The following is a 23,044-nucleotide window of genomic DNA, read 5'->3' as shown; positions in this document are numbered from 1 at the left end:
AATCTATGCGATTTAAAGTTGCAGTGACTTTGAAGGGGTTCCTGCACTAGCTATGATCAATTGCTAAATTTGCTAAATATGCTGAAGCTGCTAAAAAACTCAGACAATGTCACAATAAAGTGTTTTGCAAGTGCCTTGTTTTTGTCTGACAAAAAAGTATAAAACTGTGAAAGAGGAAATAAAGATTTTAGAAGTTTTTTATTCTGAACTGAGAGTCAGAGCTTGATTACTTCATGGCATGCATGCTTCTACATTTAATTTGATAAGAGGTAGATATAATAATATCATACTTTTGTTCTGAATCCAAAACATTTTGGCGCTCAAACGTGGGGCTTGAGGCTTGGGTCCTAAGTAGCCGATCAAGAAGGGACCGGGGGAAAAGCCAACACGGAGACAGAAGGAGACTGATCACCTCTAAAAACGGTAAGACACTTTTGATATCTCGTATATCTAGTCTACTGTTTATCCTGTACCCGTGGCTGGTCAATCTCTGTGCCCATATCGGCTTCCTGCGGCCCTTAAAGACAGGTATTAATCTTGCCTCGAGTCTGTTGATAAGTTATTAAGCAATTATATCTACCGCCTGTTTTGTTCTGTTCTGTTTTGTTGATCGATCTTGTGTTTTGTGGTGGCTGCTGGGAATGAGGGATAGCTTATATAGTCACGGATGACAGATTAAATTAGTTGACGAGGTTTAAACTTCTCCTGGGACCAGGAGAAGGCGTCAGGACGTAGTTAAACTTCTCCTGGGGGAATAAATAATTGTGCAGCAAAGCATGGGTGCAGTAAGCACGGGCAACCAGGAGGGGGCATCAGGAACACGCATAGCGGCGTGGGGGATCCCATGACAGTTTGAGTAATCCTGTACTTCACTGCGGCCGTCACATATCTTGTTGTTGGTTGGTTATGTCATGTCCTAAATGTGTTTGCGGGGACTGTTATTTGGCATACATGAAGGAGGCCGGGGGTTGATTAAAGTGGTAGAGCCAGGATATAAGAGAGAAGTTCTTGGTTACAAACCCTTGTTAGCGGAGATCACAGATGTGTTGGTATTTGGATTAAACGTACATCATCCAGGTAAACTTGAAGTTGGCAAGGCACCACAGGCTATAGAAAGTGAAGTTAGAATGAGGGGACACGCAGCCAAAAGGTGTCCGTTGCAACTTCAACAACCAGAACAGTTTGAAGAAGAAGAAAAAAATAGAGTGAGGAATTTGGGCATGGTTCTGGGAAATGTAGATGACATTTAAAGTGGTGCATTGAATATTAATTACTGTACTCCTTATCTGTTATCTGTTTGTTAAATGTCTTGTTGAGAGTAATAAGTAGTCACATATTACTCACTCCCCTACCTGTGGCCACCTGAGTGGACAGGGCTGTGACTGGTCTACGTTTTGGGAAGACACATGTAAGGAGACTTGCACGGCAGTCGAACACTGTAGACGTTCCTTTCTCTCTCTCTCTCTCTCTCTCTCTCTCTCTCTCTCTCTCTCTCTATCCATTTTGTCCTCACCTCCTAACTTGAGACTGTGATATGGTCTGAACCGGTACCAGGTGATGGATAGAGTAATTGTCAGACCCTTGAGTCAGGACAGCCTTGTGACCTGTCTAAAATCCTGAGCAAAGGCACATAAATATCCCAGTCATCAAGACAGAACGTAGAAAGGTAGTGTTATAAATTGGAAGCTGGTCCGAAAGAGGACAGGTGGTCAGAGGATTGTTGGACCCTTGAGTCCAAGACAGCTTCATAAAACCGCCATACAAGACATCAAGACAGAACATAGCAAGGTAGTGTTATATATTGGAAGGTGGTCCGAAAGAGGACAGGTGGTCAGAGGATTGTCGGACCCTTGAGTCCAAGACAGCTTCATAAAACTGCCATACAAACCCTGAGCCCGGACACATAAACTTCCCAATAGCTAATGATGGGGTAGAAATTGGAGAGGGTAGTTTGGCTTGTGATTTGGTATTAGAGCAAGAAGGAGAGGGTGCTGTAAAAAAAAGAGAAAGAAGTTGGTAAAAGTGTGTGGGGTTGATATGCATTTGGGCGGAAGGCTACAGGTAGATGAATGGCGTACTGTTTTGAAACATAAAAAAAGGTCTGTTGTCAGATCATGGGTTGCTACAAACAGCAGATGCTTGGTTCAAAGTTGCAAAAGCTATTCATGAAGAACGCTTAGTTCAAAGTTACTAAAGTTATTCATGAAGAAAGGTGGACAGAACAGGAAATGTGTTGAAATGGTTGTATTGGGTATGTGTACAAAAAGCGAGAAAAGGGGTCAAAATCAAAGACAGACAGACAGCCATCGTCCTATAATGGCGTCTGGACCCCAGGAAGTACACACTCCCTTTCGTCTACCGCCCCTCTGCTACAAGTGACAGAGGAGCCTCTGACACCTCCCCACCGTGCTTAATAGCAGACAATGTACACTTGTCTTTGTACAGCTCAGGTGGTTGCTGATACACACGCCAGACCCAAACTGTACCATCTGCACCACCGTTCCCACCGGAACCTACCCACATATATTTCCGGTGATAAACTAGTCCTCTGTATTGTATTACAAGGCCCAACCTACCCCATTAATGACAAGTGCACATTCTGGGGAAGACTCGAACAGCTCCCAAGGGGGAAACACAGACACTCAAGCCTCAGGAGGTTCCCCCCTTGGCCCTCCTGCCCTAACAGACCTGGGACTAGGGACTCAGAGTCAGCCTGGCCTAATGCTAATGGACCAGAGTCACGCTGGCCCTGCCAGTGTGCACCAAGCTGACAGGCATGCCGGAACAGGTACAACCCCAAAACGACAGACTGTTACATTTCAAGGCACACCCTGCATTGGGTCCATCTCCATGTATAACTCATCAGCTGGGGCAATGAGTTCCTTTGCGCCATTGTCCAACAACCCATTTGACCACCTATATGGTGACACACATTTACAGTCCCTCTTACGCAACTTGCAATCCAATACACAAATCCAGCAGCCATTACTCAGTACTTTCCCTAAATCCCCTTTGAATGGGTTCCTGAACCCACACACCACCAAAGACAATGACAATGGCCCCTTCCCTTCATCCCCGAGAGTCTGACTTTAAGGAGTTTCTCTAATAAGAGTAAATGTAGCAAATGTGCTATATTTATGCAAATGGTTTTAATTGTCTTTAGAAAACAAGGAAAAAACTGCGTTATACCATAAATTTTGTAAGTGCATAAATTCAATTGATGCAGACTAAATAAAAAGAACTGAAATATAAGGAAAGTGGTCAAAATACATGAAATCGTGAGTGCACAAAATAATTAAATCATGTATAGCAAAGTCCATGAACTCAGAAATCCAGAGAATCTTCTATGGAGATGGGCAGAATCCCCTAGTAGTTCTCATAGAAGCCAGTGTAAAAAGGTAGGAAGTGAAACACCACTCACAGTGATCCTCCACCACTTAAAATTTGCGCTTACCAGATAGCAAGCAAAACAGGCACGTATGTAGACCCAAATCCGGGTGTCCAGCTAGCAATAAAGCATTCCTCTATGCAGCGCAGCAGATAGCAAGCAAACCAGGCACATATGTAGACCCAAATCCATTTGTCCAGCTAGCAATGAAGTATCCCTCTGTGCAGCGTAGCTGCGGACGTGCATATGGATGGTGCAGCAACCCGAATTTAAGGACATAAAGACAAAGGAAAAGTGGCCATAGCATGAATCCGATAAAACAATTTATTGGAAATAAGGTAGAACACTTACAGGAATGTAGTATAAAAAGAGCAGTTCGCTGGCCGGCAAGCGAACGCCCTTCCTTGACAAGGTGCGATGACGTTATACTTTTCCACTTGTCCTTATGTCCTTAAATTCGAGTTGCTGCACCATCCATATACACGTCCGCAGCTACGCTGCACAGAGGGATACTTCATTGCTAGCTGGACACCTGGATTTGGGTCTACATACGTGCCTGTTTTGCTTGTTATCTATTAAGTGCAAATTTTTGGTGGTGGAGGATCACTGTGAGGGGTGTTTCATGTCCTACCTTTTCACACTGGCTTCTATGAGAACTACTAGGGGATTCTGCCCATCACCATAGAAGATTATCTGGATTTCTGAGTTCATGGACTTTGCTATACATGATTTAATTATTTTTGTGCACTCACGATTTCATGTATTTTGACCACTTTCCTTATATTTCAGTTCTTTTTATTTTACTCTGCATCAATTGAATTTATGCACTTACAAAATTTATGGTATAGCGCAGTTTTTTACTTGTTTTCTGTATTGTTGTGCATATCTCACAGTTGAAATGCTGCTTTTTAGAAGGTTTTTTTGCGATAGCGCAGTGATTTTTTTGTGTTTTTTTTTAATTGTGTTTAAGCTGTATTAGCAATAACTGGTTTAAATGTAGTTTAAAATGTACAATTTCAACCAAAAAAAACATATCATGAGAGTATTATAAATAAAGAGGAAGTTTATGTATTCTGGGCATTATGCCAGAAGAACAACGAAAGAGGAAGTGCTTTCCTTGCGTAAATCTATATCTAGATTTAGGGCCCATTCACATCTGAGTGTTTTGTAGTTTAAAAAAAAAAAAAAAAAAAACAAACAATTATTCTGTATGTATTCATAGCTCCATTCTAAATTGCCTGAAGCCAATATGTGTACAAGAGGTCACACAAGGAAAGGCGAATCTGTTGAGAAATAGCACAAGAAGTTTACTGATTTGGGTTTTAGTGTACTGACCAAAGCGCATAGACACATGTTAGCTGCCGCATTTATTTCAGGTCTTAAAGAGTCAATCCGAAAGGGTCTGAGTATAGAGTAATGGAGCTTGAGACGTTGTTATTAGTAGTTATTAGGTCCAGAATCCTCACAGACCAGTAGAGAGTAGCTCCTCTCACGATGGCCTCTGACACATCCTATCTGCGCCCATCAGTACCAACTCCACATGTCTGCTACAACTGTGGAAGACCCGGCCACTCCAGAAGGGAATACTGAAGCCCCCGGAAATCCATCCACAGTCAACCAAGCTCCAACCATGGTCCACATGAAAACGCCCAGTACCAGAGACATGACACCCCACCTCGCCCACCTCTCCGGATCACATGGACCCCTTCTTCAAGCAAGCCTGTGTCACCTGCCCGCTACACCTGGACTGTTATGCCACAACGTGCCCAGAACTCTCCCTCTCAGTTCACCAGAGCAATGGCCCTCATTCTGGACACCTGGATGAAATCACACCTTGACATTGTACCCCTTCCGTATGTAGTTGACCTCCTCCTCTGTGCAGATACCCTTGAGGACGCCTTAATCTTCTATGAAAGTCTCCTCCACTACTTGGCCGAGCAAGGATGCAAGGCCTCAAAGCAAAAAGTCCAGTGGTGCAAAGAAAAGGTGTTTTTTCTAGGTCATTGCTTCTCTCAAGGCACTCGACATCTCACTGAAGAAAGAGTTGCTGCAATCAAAGCCATCCCTTTGCCTCAAGGTCATAAACCCTTACGTGCTTCCCTAGGATTAATCTCTATTGCCGCTCTTGGATTCTGGGAGCCGCCCTCTTGATGAAACCTCTCTAAGATGCCCTGAAATCTAACCCTTCCCTGCTCTCCCCAGAGGCCATAAACAATTTTGAAGTTCTGAAGGATATCCTCTCCATGGCCCCCACTTTGGGCCTCCCAAACTATGAAAAGACTTTCAAACTGTTTGCAACAGAGAGACAAGGACATGCTACAGGAGTTTTAGTTCAGGCCCGTGGCAACAGGCTCAGACCCATTGGTTATTACTCTTGCCAACTGGACTCAGTGGCCAAGGGGGACCCTCCTGTCTCAGAGCTGTCTTTGCAGCCCAAGCCCTTTTGAACAAGACTGCTGACTTGGTGTTGGGCCACCCTTTAATCCTTCTTGCCCCTCATGACATAACTGCCATACTAAACCAAGTACAGCCCAAGCACCTGTCTTCAGCAAGACACCTCAGACTCCAGTGTGCCTTGCTCCTGCCTGATAACATCACTTTCCTCCAATGTGATACTCTCAACCCATCCACTCTACTTCCACTTCTCGAGGGGAGAACCTCTTTGGAGAATGATCCTCATCTCATCGCTCATAACTGTTTCGAGGTGATGAAAATGGAGACTTCACATTTACCGACAGTCAGTGAAACAGCCCTTGAGAATCCTGACTTGACAATCTTTATGGATGGTTCCAGGTATGCTGACAGCGCTGGACGGTACCACACAGGATACGCAGTCACCACCGAAGATACAGTTCTTCAGGCTTCAGCATTGCCTTCCTCCATGTCTGCCCAGGAAGCAGAACTACTAAATACTACTTAGCCCCGGGGATTACACCACTTACCAACAACTTTTTCAAGCCATGCACTATCTGTGCTAAATGTAACCCAGGAAGAACAGAAAAGGTACCTTTGAAGCATCTAGCAAAGGCCAGTACCCCTTTCAAAGGATACAGATTGACCACATCCAGATGCCAAAGAGTGGCCGATATGAATATGCATTGTCATTGACATGTTCTCTGCATGGCCAGAAGGCTATCCTGTCACCAACATGACAGCAAAAACCACTTTTAATGGAAATAGTGTGCAGGTATGGTGTCCCAGAGGTTATAGAGAGTGACCAGGGGCCAGCTTTCACTGCCTCAGTAACAAAAGAGATATGGGCAGCTTTAGGGGTCACATTAGCTTCCCACACCCCATACCGTCCTCAGAGCAGTGGGAAGGTGGAAAGATTGAATGGCACAATAAAATCTAGAATGCTAAAAATGTCTCAGGAAACAGGGATGAGTTGGCCAGATAGCCTGCCCATAGCCTTATTCAGTGTTAGGTACACTCCAAGGGGAAACCATGGTTTGTCACCCTATGAGATATTGTTTGGTTCAGCCCCCAGGCTGGGTTGTTGTTTTCCACTGCAATTACAGCTCCAATCTGATGTATTAATTGATTATGTGACTGCTGTATCTTGAGAATTAACCTGTATCCATTTAGAAGTGTTTTCTTCCATTCCAGATTCTGAGCTAGATACAGGAATACACAAGCTGATTCTCGGTGATTGGGTCCTGATAAAGAAGTTTGTGAGAAAACATACTCTTGAACCCAGATATGATGGTCCTTTCCAGGTTCTCCTAACAACTGCCACATCAGTCAAGGTGGCCGGGGAAAAACACGTGGGCACATGCCTCCCACTGCAAGAAAGTTCCTGTACCCGAGGAAGAGACCGAGGGGACCAAACAATGATTCTGTATATCCTTTTCATTGTGACTACTGTTCAGGCACAGGAGGTAGCCATCAGGCAAAAAGATGGTATAACGCAATTGTTACATGTATCGGGACACTGTCTATTTCATGGGTCCTAGGTCCAGTTCCACATACATATGTGTCACGGATAACTACTGGAGATCCGTGAGATGGAATACAGGGGGTGACTGGGGGTATAAGCTCTGGACAAGAAAGAAAAAATTGGGAAGTCCCTACTTAACAGAATCACCTTACTAAAGACAGGTACATGTTTGAATAGTGGGAGGACAGGACACAGCATGGAACTCACCCTAACCATAGAAAATCCCAGCCCTACAGATGCTGGTACATATGTCCTGGGAACATCGTTGGTGGGGAGCACAGGAGGAATGACAGGGAAATTCCAACTTAAAGACATGTATAATTCATCAGACTAGCAGCCCCCTCAGCCCATAGCTAACCACCTGAGGCCCCACAGAAATTAGGGGACATGGTGGCCATAGCAGACCCTACCTTCGAGAACACAATGGCCGCAGAAACCGGGTTCTCAGATGTCAACTTGTGGCTAGAGTGGATGAGGTACAATGCAGAGAAACATAACAAAACCAATTGTTATGTATGTGGGGGGGCTAGGCCTCATTTGGGAACAGTATCCCTAAACATACCCCCCGAACATGAGACATGTTTCCTCAGCCTATTTACCAAGACAACTACTAACTACACCGTGTGTGAACATTGGAAGAAGGAATATCCCATAGTCACCAAGACCCCCAAGCCAGGAGAAGGTATCACCATATATCCTGGCAATTACACATGCTACAGACAGTATCAGGGAGTGGGGAAACCCTTTGGGAATTTCACTAGGGGTTACTGTGGATCTTATAGTGAGGCCTCTGTAGATCTAGCACAGAATCAAGTCCAGTCTCTGGAAGACGTGTACTGGATCTGTGGAGGCATGAAAATCAGAAGCAGATTGACAGAACAGTGGATAGGAGAATGAGCATTGGCCAAGGCCATAATGCCTCTGCATATTTTTCCAGAGGCCACTCCACAAATAAAACCAAACTTAAAGGACATACCCAGGCCTAACAGGAGGCGTAGGAGTGCCCCAGCAGGAAGCTTTGACCCTCATGTATACATAGGCACCATAGCAGCAGGATTTGAATCTTTGATTGCCATCATCACTGTAAATAAGAATGTAGACTGGATAAAAGGTTTGTCAATTACACCAGAGATTCACTCCAAGGTTTAGCCGAACAACTAGAAGCCGCATCACATGACTTTCCAAAACCGCATGGCCTTAGATATGGTCCTAGCTGAAAAGGGGGGTGTGTGTAAAATGGTGCCTAAAACAGGTACATGTTGTACCTACATCCCAGACAACACTGGCCCAAATGGTAAGGTGACTTTGGCCATCAGGAAACTTGAGGATTTTGTCCGAGAAACTAAGCAAGAATTCAGGGCTCACCAACCCTTGGGATCAATAATTCACCTGGATTAGGGGAGGATGGCAGGGATTATTAATACAGATAGGAATAACCATCCTGATAATTTTGGTGACCTTGGCTGTCATAGTTTGTTGTATTCTCTCCTGTCTCAAAAAGTGTGTAGGGAAAGCTATTGACCAATGTTCTCCTACATTTGTGAACCGGGAAATACCAGATGATGATTATGAAATGCACTCCATTACAGTCACCTCCCCTCAGGATGCAACGCCATAAGGTTACAGGGACAGACAGCACCTGATTGCCCCTCCAAGCTGTATCGAGTAGGGTAGTGAGTTAGTCATTGCTCTTCTCTATATACAATTGAAAAGAGTTGCAGGGGAGACGGACCAGGGTACTGATTAGGATTTTTAGTGTAAGGGACAGATTTAAAATAGACATTTTGAAGGGGAGAACTGTAATGGATGTAATTATGGTGTCACATAAAGTTGTCACATAAGGTACCAGGTAAAAATGTTAAAATGCCTATTTCAAATGTAATATTGTGTCATTGCTTAGCTTGTTAAATCTTAACTCTAAAAATTCAGATAACAACAGATAGCTGCTAGTTATCTTTTCTCAGTCTGAAGCCAAACCGCAAAGAATTATAAAAAAAAGATTGTGCTTTTTTTCCGAGAACTGCACCCCAGACAAGACATGACGTCAACATCCATCCTCTCGGAAAGGAAGTTACCAAGATACCCCCCAAAATAGCTATGATCAATTGCTAAATTTGATAAATTTGCTGAAGCTGCTAAAAAACTCAGACAATGTCACAATAAAGGGTTTTGCAAGTGCCTTGTTTTTGTCTGACAAAAATGTATAAAACTGTGAAAGAGGAAATAAAGATTTCAGAAGTTTTTTATTCTGAACTGAGAGTCAGAGCTTGATTACTTCATGGCATGCATGCTTCTACATTCAATTTGATAAGGGGTAGATATAATAATATCAGACTTTTGTTCTGAATCTAAAACAGTTGGATCAGGGCTGCACTCGAGGTCACACTCTGGATCGCGCAACATTGGGGTCGCAGTAGTGGAGGCGTAGCCTTAAGGGACTGGGTTCAGATGCAAGTTTTCCATAGAAAAATACATCATTTACATTGCCTCCCTGCACCTGGGACACTTTCTGGCTTGGCAGGCATCAAAGATAATTAATATTCTGTACCCCCTAAGCATTTCTGTGCCTTGCTTTTAGACTCATGCACTACCATTCTGGGATCCTGCTCCTTATCTATTGGTCAGCACCTCTCATGGATCCATCCCCATTAGTAAGCTTCAGTGGGCAGAGTGAAATGTGTTGGGGGTGTGGCCTGGTAGGGATTCAGGCTCAGACTGCCATGTGCTGCTCCCGGAACACCTAGTCACTTAAACTTTCCCTGAACTAAGAAATGGCTTCCATTGCCAAACTTCTTCAAAAAATAATACTCCTCTGCTGCAAGAGCCTACCTTCTGTAGGGGACAAGGTCACATTGAAGGTATATATTGCAGTGTAAGCAATTTATTTTCAGTGAAGTAATTGGAATTCCACTGTAAAGCATATACAAACCCAAAAACAAAAATATTACTAGTCCTCAGATACAGTGGCTGTTAATCCTTCAAGCACAGTTTCTGTCCCTGGGTGGCTATGCTCACTTAATCCACAATGTATCTTTAAGGGCAGCCATGGTCACCCTCTCGGTGTTTATTTTTCCCCTCGGAATAGAGAGAAGGATACATTGTATCTTTTTCTCCCTACCAGAGGAGAAAAATGTAAACAAACAAAACTTTGTAAAAAAAAATTAAAATAAATAAAACATAAGGAATAAATAGCTAGATCAGGGTTTTTAATATATGTCGGGGTCAAGGTCAAGGGTCAGGGTCAGTGTATTCTAGGTAAGATGAAAAAAAAAGTGTTTTATAATTATCAGTGTCAGTATTTTAGTGTGTGTACAAACAACAAATAACATACAAATATGTGGTATCACTGCAATTGTTAGGAGGAAGATAATTTATTTTGGGTTGTTCGTTGGTGGTAGGTTATGGTAATAGCAAGAAATATACAGCTAAATTATTATTATTTTTTACTATTTTGGGTCAGTTTTTCTTTGAAAAAAAAGGAAAAACAGGAGATATCCGTTACTATTTGACACCAAATGAAAGTCCACTTTGTCCTGAAAAACAAGGTAAGTAGTTGTAATGATATCCACAGTTTTACTAACACATGTTAAAGTTACACAATTGTGTTCAGGGGTTAGGATTAGTTTTACCCCCATCATGAAGGGATTAAATAGTGAATGTATATGGATGTACAGTATTTTGGAAAATAAGGGTATTGTTTAGAGTCATTTTAACCTGTGACTTTGTCCAATCTGAGCTAAATAAGGCTTCTCTGTAAGATATCTACACATAGGGTGGATTTACGCTAGAGCTTAGTAAATGTGGTAAAGCTTTGCTGATTTCCATCATCCAATCATGTGCAAGCAAAAACATTAACTAAGCTCTGGGGAAAAATGAGTGCAACTGCACTTGCAGAATGCACAGTCTATTGGCCTTAGTAAATCCACTCCATGGCATACTATCATAATTCTCAGCTGTTTTATTTATATAAAATATGTAAATAACAAATAAAAGCAAAAATAGTAAATGTAAATGAACATGTATTATTTCCTTATTAAGTATGAGTCTGATTGATAGACACACAAGTGAAATATATACTGTACTTGTCTGTCTTGTTGAGCTGCTTGCGACAGGGCACAGAATCTCTAATGCAGGTTCCAGTTGCAGGATCCACGCCTTCAACAATTACAAATGGTCGCTCTTCTAGCGTTGCCACAGTTAAATGCTGATCATCGTCCACCGGCTGCAAAAACTTCCCATAACGAGACCACACTGGGTATTTCATCCTAAGGTCACCATGTTCCCAGATTCCAACCTAGGCCCATAAAAAACACATATTTTAATTGATTCTTTTATTTTAGTTATGCTTTATTGATTTTTATTCAGCACTTCTAAAGTGAATCTCTTTTTATAGTCAATGGGTAAAAAATGAAATCTCAGGTTCATTGTCTACATTAGCATGTCGCACTGCTCAAGCCTGGAAATAGACTGTTCGGGCACAAAAACATTGCACTGTGGGATATGGTGTTGAGGCATGCTTCACTACCTGGAAGTCACAGCATAGGGCTTTATCAGTGAAATTAAAAGTAGTCATGTGTGGGCAGCATATTCTTTCAGTAGGGGATGGTTAAAGTACAATTGCATGTTTTTGCCAGGAAGGCCTCCCTCCCTAGTCCTCTCAATACAACCAACTGTTTCACTCCCCCTTTCCCCCCACAGGTCCATACTTGCTCAGACTGCTGTAGTCTCCCCATTGTTTATGGCTGGATTGATAAAAATCTACTGCTACTCATAGACTGGAATGTGATGTTGCTCCTGCATAGCAGATATCACCCATTCAAATCTATGGAGTGTTATGGCGCAGGTGTTGGAACTCTGGCACTATATTTTTTTATCAGCTACAGATAGCGCTTGAGGCCAGAGAGATTTGAAAAAGGTAAGTACAGATCCAAAGGGTGGGAGGGTGTGTGCCAAGGTTGATTGTATTGAGAGGACTAGGGAGAGGAGGATGGGGAGATTTTTGAGCAAACATGAATTTGTTTTTTTTTTTTTTGCCATATTTAAAATTGAGTCTCTTTTTTTTAATAGTAGTGAGTTTTCTAAAAAAAAATACTGCAGAAACTGAAAATTTGACATTGACATCCACGCTCAGAAAATTCAACAGTCAAATGTTTGCAAACTTCATTAAATTAAAACAATTCACAGGTGAAAAAATGTGTGAAAACCTAAAATGATAATATATTGTCTGGAACTCCTAGTAGCAGGCAAGCAGCTGGGAAGTTTCATATTTTTGCTATAGAGCCAATCCTTTATAAAATATTTTCCTTCCAAAAACTCATATTAACAGAAATAAATGGCTTTTTATTGTTCTATGGCTGAATTTTGTGTTTACTATTTTTCTTGCCATTTCTATGTTATTTGGATAAGAAACAACTCACAAAGTTAATAAACAGAAGAAATAATGACTGCCTCCTTAAAAACTGCAATGTTAATATGCAATATTCTACAGAGAAGTCCTTGCAAAAAAATCATCACTCTGGGTTTTTAGCGTGTTCAGCTATGCCAACTGACCTTACAGTCATTTCGAAAGATGTTCCCCCCTCGGGCTGTACAGCATGATGCACCCAGATGAGTGATGTAGGAAAAGATATTGCTAAATTCAAAGAGGTTGATTTACTAAAACTGTAGAGTGCAAAATCTGATGCAGCTCTGCACTGAAGCCAATCAGCTTCCATTTTTTTTCTTGTAAGCCCCCCCACCCACTGTCACAAAGACCTGGACATGGCTCACTTTTATCTAGTGGGCAATACTGGCAATAATTGTTTTTACTTGGCCAGTAGTTTACTTAGTAGCCCCAAAACTGGTCTTGCAGAGGGGCCCATTGGCATCCTTGTCCATCAGCACAGCTCCTAAAGAATATTTTATTATTTCTTTGATTACCTAGTAGGGGGAGGGGCCTATGAACTAGCATTTGGAATGTTTCATCCCCACAGATTGAGAGAAAAGAGGAACACAGGAAGCGCCACCTGAGTGTAGTATTAAAGTACAATTTAATGGCAAGGTAAGCAATGACACTCACAGGATAAAGACTAAAAACGAGCTCATCTGTATGTGGTATCTCTCGTGGTGTCCAAGGCAAGTATCCACACATTGTAGAGATGTCAAGGGATCCGCTGTTGGTGCTGTGGCCACCAGGAAGTCAGCTGGAACCAGCGTGGAACGCAGGGAAGTGACATCACCGGAGGCAGAGGGGGATCAGGGAGAGAGACCGTGCTGGATAGGCAGAATGGGCAGGCTACATGCTTGGAGCATCAACGCCTTCTACAGGCCTAGAGAGGCAGTACTACAGTGGTGCTATTTAAGTGCCTGGGCCAGCTGTAGGACAACAAGCACCAGCACGCACAATACACAACTAGCAACCGCGAGGGGATGTTAGTAGATTTTGGGCCAGAAGGTTTCATAGGACTGACACTGACTATATTACTGAGCCAAAATAGAGGTAGATAAGGACAATATAGGCAGGAAGATATGAAGAGGAAACATATATAAAAAAATATGTAAAAAATACATTATATATATATATATATATATATATTTATATACAGTATCTCACAAAAGTGAGTACACACCTCACATTTTTGTAAATATGTTATGATAACTTTGCATGTGACAACACTGAAGAAATGACACTTTACTACAATGTAAATTAGTGAGTGTACAGCTTGTATAACAGTGTAAATTTGCTGTCCCCTCAAAATAACTCAACACACAGCTATTAATGTCTAAACCGCTGTCAACAAAAGTGAGTACACCCCTAAGTGAAAATGTCCAAATTGGGATCAATTAGCCATTTTCTCTCCCGGTGTCATGTGACTCATTAGTGTTACAAGGTCTCAGGTGTGAATGGGGAGCAGGTGTGTTAAATTTGGTGTTATCACTCTCACTCTCTCATACTTGTCACTGGAAGTTCAGCATGGCACCTCATGGCAAAGATACTGTATATATATATATATATATATATATATATATATATATATATATATATTATGAATCAGAATAAGAATAAAAATAGAAATACAGTAAGATTACAACAATAAAATTACATAAAATAAACTAGCATAAGAAGAAAATGCAAGAGCATCTATAATCCAATATAATCAATGGATGCATAAGGGATCTTTAGTAAGCTATGGTAAGATCCATGTGTATAGCACATTCAAAAAAAAATATCTAAATATATCTAAAAAATGTACATCAAAATACGCACACACACACTCAGAAAAAAGCAAAATCCATAAGTGTATGTATGCATGTATATACACATGCAAGGAATGGTGGAGGAGCATATGGACCCATAAGGCACCAGAGGACTGAAAAGGTTTATGTGTATATGCATGCTATAATACAACATATCAGAACCCAGGGGGATTGTCAACATAGGGGACATGGGACTGGTGGGTGCAGTTCTTGCTATGGATATAAATAATGGATGCAGGAGGACTGGAGGGGAAGGACCATGAAAATAGAGTGACAAACAAATTGTTCAAACAAGTAATCATACTAAAAACCATATGAGAAGGGATTATTTTGTGATGAGGAGGGTTTACAGGAGGGTATGTACCTCTATATCCTCATTCGGCCCCCCCTGGGGCCAATGTTCCAAGGGAATAGATCCAAAAAGATTCCTGTTGGCATAAACATTTAAAATGTTCTGCTACAGGAAGCGATTTGGAAATAGATTTAATTACCCACAGCCTGAGACCCACTGTGGATTTACTACGGTGATCAAAATGTCTGGGGACACTGTGTTGGTCAAGGCCCTTCTCAATAAAATGTCTGTGCTTACCAAAACGTGCTCTAAGAGCCCTAAGGGTTCTCCCTACGTAAGACTGCCCACAGGGACAAGTAAGGCAATAATTGACGTAGTCGGTGGAACAGTTAAAGAAATCTTTGAGGGTGTATATCTTTTCCTTGACAGAAAACATTTTCTGAGTGGTTTCTTGCACTACTACATACCTACTAGTGGAATGAGGACCAAGGGAACCAAGGCTGATTGGGTGGGCTTGATCTTACTAGGAGCAAATTTGCTCTTACGGGCTTTCCTTTACGCCACCTTAGGTTAGATAGCCAAAGAGGTCTTTAAGTGGGGGTCCTCAAGCAGTATTGACCAATGGGTAAATAGGATTTTTTCCATCTATTTAAAATTGGCATGAAACTGGGTAATAAATCGTGTAGGTCGTCTGGTTTCAGAGGACTAATTTCTACAAGGGACAGTGGTCAAGTTCCAGTAGTTTTGAAAGGCTTCCTCAACTAGAGAAGTGGGATACCCTTTATCCAGGAATTTCTGAGTGAGGAGTAAGCCATGGTTGTCATAGTCACTGTCCTAACCCACCTGTGATGGTGAAAACTATCAAAGTGGATGAAAGAGTTGCCCACAGTGAGCGTAACAAAATTGTGTGCATAAATAGCTCTGCTGTCATGGCGTAGTTCAAGATCTAAGAAGGCTAGGGAATGTTGGTCAAGAACATGAGTAAATGAAAGGCCCAATGTATTCTGGTTACAGTATTGAACAAAGGCCTGTATGCCCTGTATAAACATGTTGGGGGAAGGGGAAAGGAAGGGGAAATGGGCAAGCTATTTACTAATAGGTGGTCAAATGTATTGGTGACCAACCACTGATCATTCACCTAAATTGGCGTTGTTGCTGTAACCAAAAGCATATTTATGTATGCCCTGTAATTGTGCCGTCCCATAAGATCACTATGTCGTCTTTGTAACGTCCATAAAAGATCACATGGGCCGCAAACGGATGATTGGAGGACAGATATAAGTGATCCCAAAAACCCATAGTAAGATTAGTATAGCTGGGGGCAAAATTTGCCCCCATAGCTATGCCATTAATCTGGAGGTAGTAGTTCCCATCAAAATCTAAATAATTATGTTTCAAACAGAATAAAATGGGCTTGTTGGGGATTAGTGAGAGGGTCCTCGGCCAGAAAATGTTTAACCGCCCTAATTCCCACATCATGAGGAATAGAGGTATATAAGGACGATACGTCCAGAGTAGGGATGAGCCAAACACCCTCTGGTTCAGTTCGCATCAGAACATACAAACAAGCAAAAACTTTGAACCCTATTAAAGTCTATGAGACACATACATTCAAAAAAAAAATCAAAAGTGCTCATTTTAAATGCTTTTATGCAAGTTATTGCCATAACAAGTGTATGGGGACCCGGGTACTGCCCCAGGGGACATGTATCAATGCAAAAAAAAGTTTTTAAAACAACCATTTTTTCAGGAGTAGTGATTTTATAAGGCTTAAAGTGAAACAATAAAGATTAAATATTCCTTTAAATATTGTGCCTGGGGTCCCCTTAGTATGTTTGTAAAGTGGCACATCTTTGCAATGTGTAAACAGTGCCGCAGCAAAATGACATTTCAGAAGGAAAAAATGTCATTTAAACTTGCTTGTCAATGTAATGTATTGCCGGCTCCCGAGAATTTAGATTAAAAATCAAGGGAAAAATCGGCGTGGGTTCCACGCCAGAATCCATACCAGACCCTTATCTGAGCATGCAGCCTGGAGGACAGGATGGGGGGGCGAGCAAGTGCTCCCCCCTCCTGAACCATACCAGGCCACATGCCCTCAACATGGGAATGGGGACAAGGACCTCTTCCCGACAACCGTGGCCATTGGTTGTCGGGGTCTACAGGGGGGGGCTTATCAGAATCTGGAAGTTCCCTTTAACAAGGGGGGCCCCAGATCCTGGCCCCTCCCCATGTGAATGAGTATCGGATACATACCCCTACCCATTCACCAAAAAAATTTCAAAAAGTAAAAACCACAATAGACAGTTCTTGACAATTCCTTTATTAAAAAGGAAAAAAAAATAGGTGTCCTGCAGTGTCCATCCACCTTCCTCCCAGCGACTGCTGTCTTTTCACTTTGACAATACTTATATAGGCAAAGGCAGGGCCACTCGCTGACATAACTGGATGACCTCGCACATGATGTCACATGATCATGTGCGGGGTCATCCAGTTATGTCAGCGGGGGACCCCACCTTTGCCTATATAACAGCTGTCACAGCCAAGAGACAGCAGTCGTGGGGAGGCCTCCCATCGAGGCGGAGCTTTTTTTTTTTCTATTTTTTCTGGTCCATCGGGCAGCGTGATTGAAGATGAATGGACATTGCGGGACACTTTTTTTTTCCTTTTTAATAAAGGAATTGTCAAAAACTGTCCATTGTGGTTTTTACTTTTTGACACTTTTTTTGATGAATGGGTAGGGGTACAATGTACTCGATACCCATTCACATGGGGGGGGTTCTGGGGCACCCTTGGCAAAGATGGCTTCCAGATTCTGATAAACCCCCCACCGCATACCCCGAAAACCAATGGCCAATGCTGTCCGGAAGAGGTCCTTGTCCCCATGATGGGGACAAGGTGCTTTGGGGGACCCCAAAACACCCTCCCCATGTTAAGGGCAAGTGGCCTGGTATGGTTCAGGAAGGGGGGTGGTCGGTTCCAGCCCCCCTTCCTGGCCTGCCAGGCTGCTAGCTCGGATAAGGGACTGGCATGGATTTTGGGGGAAAACCCAGGCCAATTTTTTTTTTACATTTTGGTGTGGAGTTCCCCTTAAAATCTATACCAGACCCAAAGGAACTGGTATGGATTTTGGGGGGAACCCATGCCATTTTTTTCTTAATTCTGTCACAGGGTTTACCTTAACCACTTCAATGCACTGTATTATATACTCTGCACTCACTGCACTGTATATATTGTGACAGACAGCCCCTGTCAGTGATAGATGGGGTGTATCTGCCACGCAGGATCTTGAGGTTCTTAAGATAAATGAGTGACAGTGAAAGGTCTGTAGGCAGCAAGGGGTTAAGGACTGGCCACACCTTGCTCCCCCACCTGGGGTATAATTTTGACTTACCTGAGTAGAATCAGTGGTGGTACTGAGAGAGATGGAAGCAGGTTGTGAGGGAACATGCCTGCAGGACTGAAGCAGACTCAAAATAAACATGGGCAGGAAGCCCTTAAACTTGCACATGGCTGGATTACCTCTCTGAGAACTCTCTACTTGAAGCTAATGGCAGCGGTCAGCAGCGGTAAAAGGACAGCAGTGTGTTTGTCTAAACCATTTAAAAGCACAGTGTACTGCAGAGTAATTGTGATTCTGCAGAATGGAGGACTTACTAAGGGCCTTGGTCCAAAGTAATGCTGCACAGCAAGAAACTAATCAAATATTGGCTCCTCAGCAGCAGCAGGTGGCTGCTCAGCAGTAGCAAGTGGCTGCACAGCAACAAAATTCCAGATGGTCAAAAGACCCCCTCCCGTGGCCGTCCGGTCAACCCCAGTAACACAGTTGGTAAAGCTGAAAAAAGGAAGTCCTGAAAGGCCGGCGGAATGGTCGGAGCATCACACCCTGTTGAAAGACCCCCATCTGTGAAGCCCCAGAGGAACCCGTGGGCATCCCCAGTGTTGGTGGTGCAGTGAGTGGGGTCACATCACTGCTAACTGTTTCTTGAACTCGGAGCCTATGGAATGTGACGTAGTTCGACGCATGTCCCTGTTTGCTCGCCCGGGCCTAGTCGCTGATCCGGACATGCTGAGCTCTGTTGTAAAGATAAAGGGGAAAAGTGTGCATGCCCTCCTTGACTCTGGAAGACTAGTCATGCTGGTCCATACCCAGCTGGTGGACCCTGAACAGCTGACCCAGCATCAGGTAGGAGTGGTATGTGTGCATGGTGACTAAGAAATACCCCACAGTGCTGGTGACCTTTGAAACCAGCTCAGATTCCGTTTGCCATGAAGTGGCTGTGTCCCCTATCCTGTTGCACAGTGTAATATTGGTGAGAGACTTTCCACTGTTCCAGGAACTTTGCAGTGGGAAGGAGAAGAGTCTTGACCCTGGACTTCCTAGTGGGACTGCAAGGGGGAACCCCAACCCCTTTGAACTAAAGGTTGTTGAAAATGCCGTAGGCGGTGACTCCTTATGAAAATGTGTCTTTTCCCCTAGCAGTCTGTGTGGGTGAACCGGAGGTTCCCCTAACAAAGGAAGCAAAAGAAAAAAATGTGTTTGCAACACCTGAGGGATTATGGCAGTATGTGTGGATGCCCTTTGGTTTAAATGGAGCTCCCGCTACATTCCAGTGGATGATGGATGAGATCCTTAGCCCACATCAATGCTATTCTGCAGCCTATCTTGATGATGTGGTTATCTGGAGCACAGATTGGGAAAGTCACCTACCCGGAGTCCAGGCTGTCAAAAACTCCATCAGAAATGCCGGCTTGACCGTAAAACCAAAGAAGTGTGCCATAGGGTTAGAAGAGACTTAGTAGCTGGGATACACCATAGGACGGGCCTAATCAAACCCCAGGTCCATAAGTTAGAAGCCATTAAAGACTGGCCTGCTCCAGCCACCAAGAAACAAGTGAGAACCTTCCTAGGCATGAATGGGTATTATCAGAGGTTCATCCCAAACTTTGCCACAATGGCAGCACCCTTAACTGACCTCACCAAAGGCAAAAGATCCTCTGTAGAGATTAGGTGGAATCCTGAGGGGGAAGCAGCTTTTCAAAACCTGAAGGAAGTCCTGTGTTAAAAGGATGGCCTAGGCTAAGGACTGTAATTCACAGGTTACTCAGTTCCTGACGCTCCAAGATTTCTCTTTTTTTTTTTTTTTGAAAAATATTTATTGAATTTTTCAAAGTATTTACATAGACAACATTTTACAATGCAAGTATAAGGCAGAGATGTACAGCTGTTCTTGATACATATTGGCTATTATATCTAAAGACAATTATAGGGAAGAAGGGGGAGAGGGAAGGGGGAAGGAAGGGGGAAGGGGAAATGCAAGTCACGCTTACCGGCCTATCACTAACATTAGGCAGGAATTGCCAAATCTGGTCTATCGTAACTTTTGTACCTTTAGGGAATGGAGGCAACTTTTAAACATGTCTAACTAAATAACCTACATTATGGTTTGGTCAAGACAATTTGTTCGGGTGAAGAAAGTCCCATGGCTGAATATATGAAGTTGGTGGATGTTAAGGAGCTGTAGGCGGATGTGGACAGCTTAGACAGCTTAAGGTGGTTTAAATGAAGAAGGGTCTGACACTGGAGGTAGTTTAAGTTTTCCAAGCGAGTTAGAAATATCTCTTGTCAGGTACCACTCTGTGTAACGAAATGGATGCATTATGTCTTGGATAGTCCGCTGAGGAAATGTGGCTTCTAGAAACCTTCTCCATCGTTTGAAAAATCGTGGGGTAAATCGGAGGCTTGACGTGATGAGATCCAATCTTTCCAAATAAAATAATGATGTCAGAGCTTTTATAACCGCAGGTAGACTAGGCGGTGATGTCGTAATCCAGTGGGACATGATCGTCCTGCGGGCTACAAGAAGACAGATATGAGCCCAGTGTGGTATGTTAGGAGAGTCCAGTGAGGACGAGGAGGAGGCTGAAGGCGTAATGCTGAATAGGCATAGTAGGCAGTCTCTGTGAAGGTTGATATGACTGATTTTGTTGATGTAGGCAATCACATCATTCCAATAGTTGGTAACAACAGGACATTCCCAGAGCCTGTGTAGCAGTGTGGGTCTTGGCAGCGAGCACCATGGGCAAAGCGCTTGAGACGTGTCTTCTTTGTTAAAACGGAAAGGGAAGTATGCTCTGTGGATGATCTTAAATTGGGTCTCACGCCAGGTCTCAGAAATTGTAAGCTTACGTGTGAGCCTATATCCGTCAAGGATTTTGTCGGGTAGGTCTTCATCCCCCAGGAGGTGAGACCACTTTTGGAAGGGTGCGAGGCAATATTTCCGCGATTGGTGTTGGATGAGATGAGAGTAGATGGTGGAGATAGAGTATTCTTTGCTTTGTATTATGTTGTCAATAAAGGATGGTTTAAAGGGTTCCGAATCAGGAGCACAGCATGTTCTCAGAAAATCCGTAAGTTGGTGATAGTAGAAGCTGTGATTTGTCGGCAGGGAGAATTCTCGCATCAAGGTTTGGTACGGCTTGAATGAACATGGCTTATCTTGGTACATTGAAGTTATCTTTATGAGGCCTCTGGATTGCCATTGGGTATAGGCTTTATGTAGAGTAGAAGGTATGAACATAGGGTTGCCTTGTATTGCCAGGTGTTTAGAAATGCTAGAGGGGAGTCCAAGTAATTTTCTGACCTCTCTCCAGGCGATGACAGTATCTCTGAAAAGTATGCTAGTTTTGAGGTGACAAGGCAGGTTGTTAGGATTAGAGTGGAGGATGCCTGTAAGATTGTAGGGGCAAGCCATAGAATCTTCCAGGTCGTGATTAGAATATTTGGAACTTCCCGTTAACCAATCTAGGCCCTGTCTGAGTAAACAAGCTAAATTATAGAAGCGAATGTTAGGGAGCCCTGCCCCCCCCTCGCCCTTCGGGAGACATAATTTTTGAAGCGCAATGCGCGGTTTTTTGCCCGACCATAGGAAGGCTGTCAGTGCCCTCTGAAGTTTCTGTACATCTGAGTGCCTCAGTAATAGGGGTATGGTCTGCATGGGATACAGCAGACGTGCAAACGAGACCATTTTAAAAAGGTGGCATCTCCCAAAGAGTGAGAGGGGAAGGGCACCCCAAGCCTCCAATTCCCTGATTATTTTGGTAACCAAGGGAGGGTAGTTGAGTACATATAATGAGGATGGGTCACGCCCTATGTTTATTCCCAAGTATGTAATATATTGGGATGCAATGGCCAGCGGGGACATGTGTGCCCATTTAGTAGAGAGGCGTGGGTGCAATGCTAAGATTTCACTCTTATCAAAGTTTATTCGAAAGCCCGAGCAAACTCGGAAGGCCGCAAAGAGCTGTTTCAGTCTGTCAAAGTCTGATACGGGGTCAGTAGAAAACAATAAAATATCGTCCGCAAATAGCGCAGAGCGAAGTGTTTGGTTACCCATAGTGATACCACTAACTCCCTCGGTTGAGTTGAGGATTCTAGACAGGGGTTCAATCGCGATGTTGAATAACAATGGGGATAGTGGGCATCCCTGTCGCGTTCCCTTTGCTAAAGGGATGGTGTCTGACATGAAGTCCGGAGTGACAAGGCGCGCCGTTGGGGAAGCATACATTGATGATAGGAATTTTGTGATTTGTCCTGAAAAGCCGAATTTCTCCATTACCGTGAATAGCCATGAGAACCCAATGTTGTCAAAGGCTTTTTCGGCATCTAGGGACATAATTGCGACGTCTTGGTCGGGGTGGGTTTTAGCATATTCTAGAGCCATTAAGACTTTACGGATGTTTAGTGTAGCTGATCGTCCTGAGACAAAGCCAGATTGGGCTGGGTGTAGTAGGGACGGGAGCAGGAGAGCTAAGCGTGACGCTACTATTTTAGATAGGATTTTTACATCCACATTTATTAATGAAATTGGACGGTAGGAGCCTGGGAGTAGAGGATCTTTCCCCTTTTTGGCAATTAATTTGATATGGGCCTGTGTTCCTGTGGGGAGGTATGGACCTCCATCCCACATGGCTGCATAGACATGCTTCAGGGTGTGGGGAATGAAGTCAGTTGTGAGTTTGAAGAATTCAGCAGTGAATCCATCTGGACCTGGAGCTTTGGCAGAGGCCATAGATTTGATCGTGTGTTGTATGTCTTCTAGGGTGATAGGTGCGTTTAGTGCCTCCAGTTGCGACATTTGAAGTCTGGGCAGAGGAATCTTGGCTAAAAGAGCTTCCGTGGCAGTTTGAT

The 23,044-nt window shown here is 43.3% G+C and overlaps 1 protein-coding gene across 2 annotated transcripts in view; it reads right to left on the bottom strand.

The window, feature by feature from the left end:
- GRIN2D (glutamate ionotropic receptor NMDA type subunit 2D) overlaps positions 1-23,044 on the bottom strand; it is a 1,662,686-nt gene that overhangs the window by 693,103 nt on the left and 946,539 nt on the right. For both annotated transcript variants that reach the window (XM_073602755.1, XM_073602756.1), the window contains exon 7: positions 11,408-11,619. In XM_073602755.1, coding sequence (XP_073458856.1) covers positions 11,408-11,619 — 212 coding nt within the window. The remainder of the gene's footprint in view (positions 1-11,407; positions 11,620-23,044) is intronic.

This window comes from Aquarana catesbeiana, linkage group LG10, assembly GCF_042186555.1.
Source record: "Aquarana catesbeiana isolate 2022-GZ linkage group LG10, ASM4218655v1, whole genome shotgun sequence".
In the NCBI taxonomy this organism is placed as follows: domain Eukaryota; kingdom Metazoa; phylum Chordata; class Amphibia; order Anura; family Ranidae; genus Aquarana; species Aquarana catesbeiana.
Note: the sequence above shows the minus strand (reverse complement) of the source record. Positions and strands in the feature narration are given on the sequence as shown.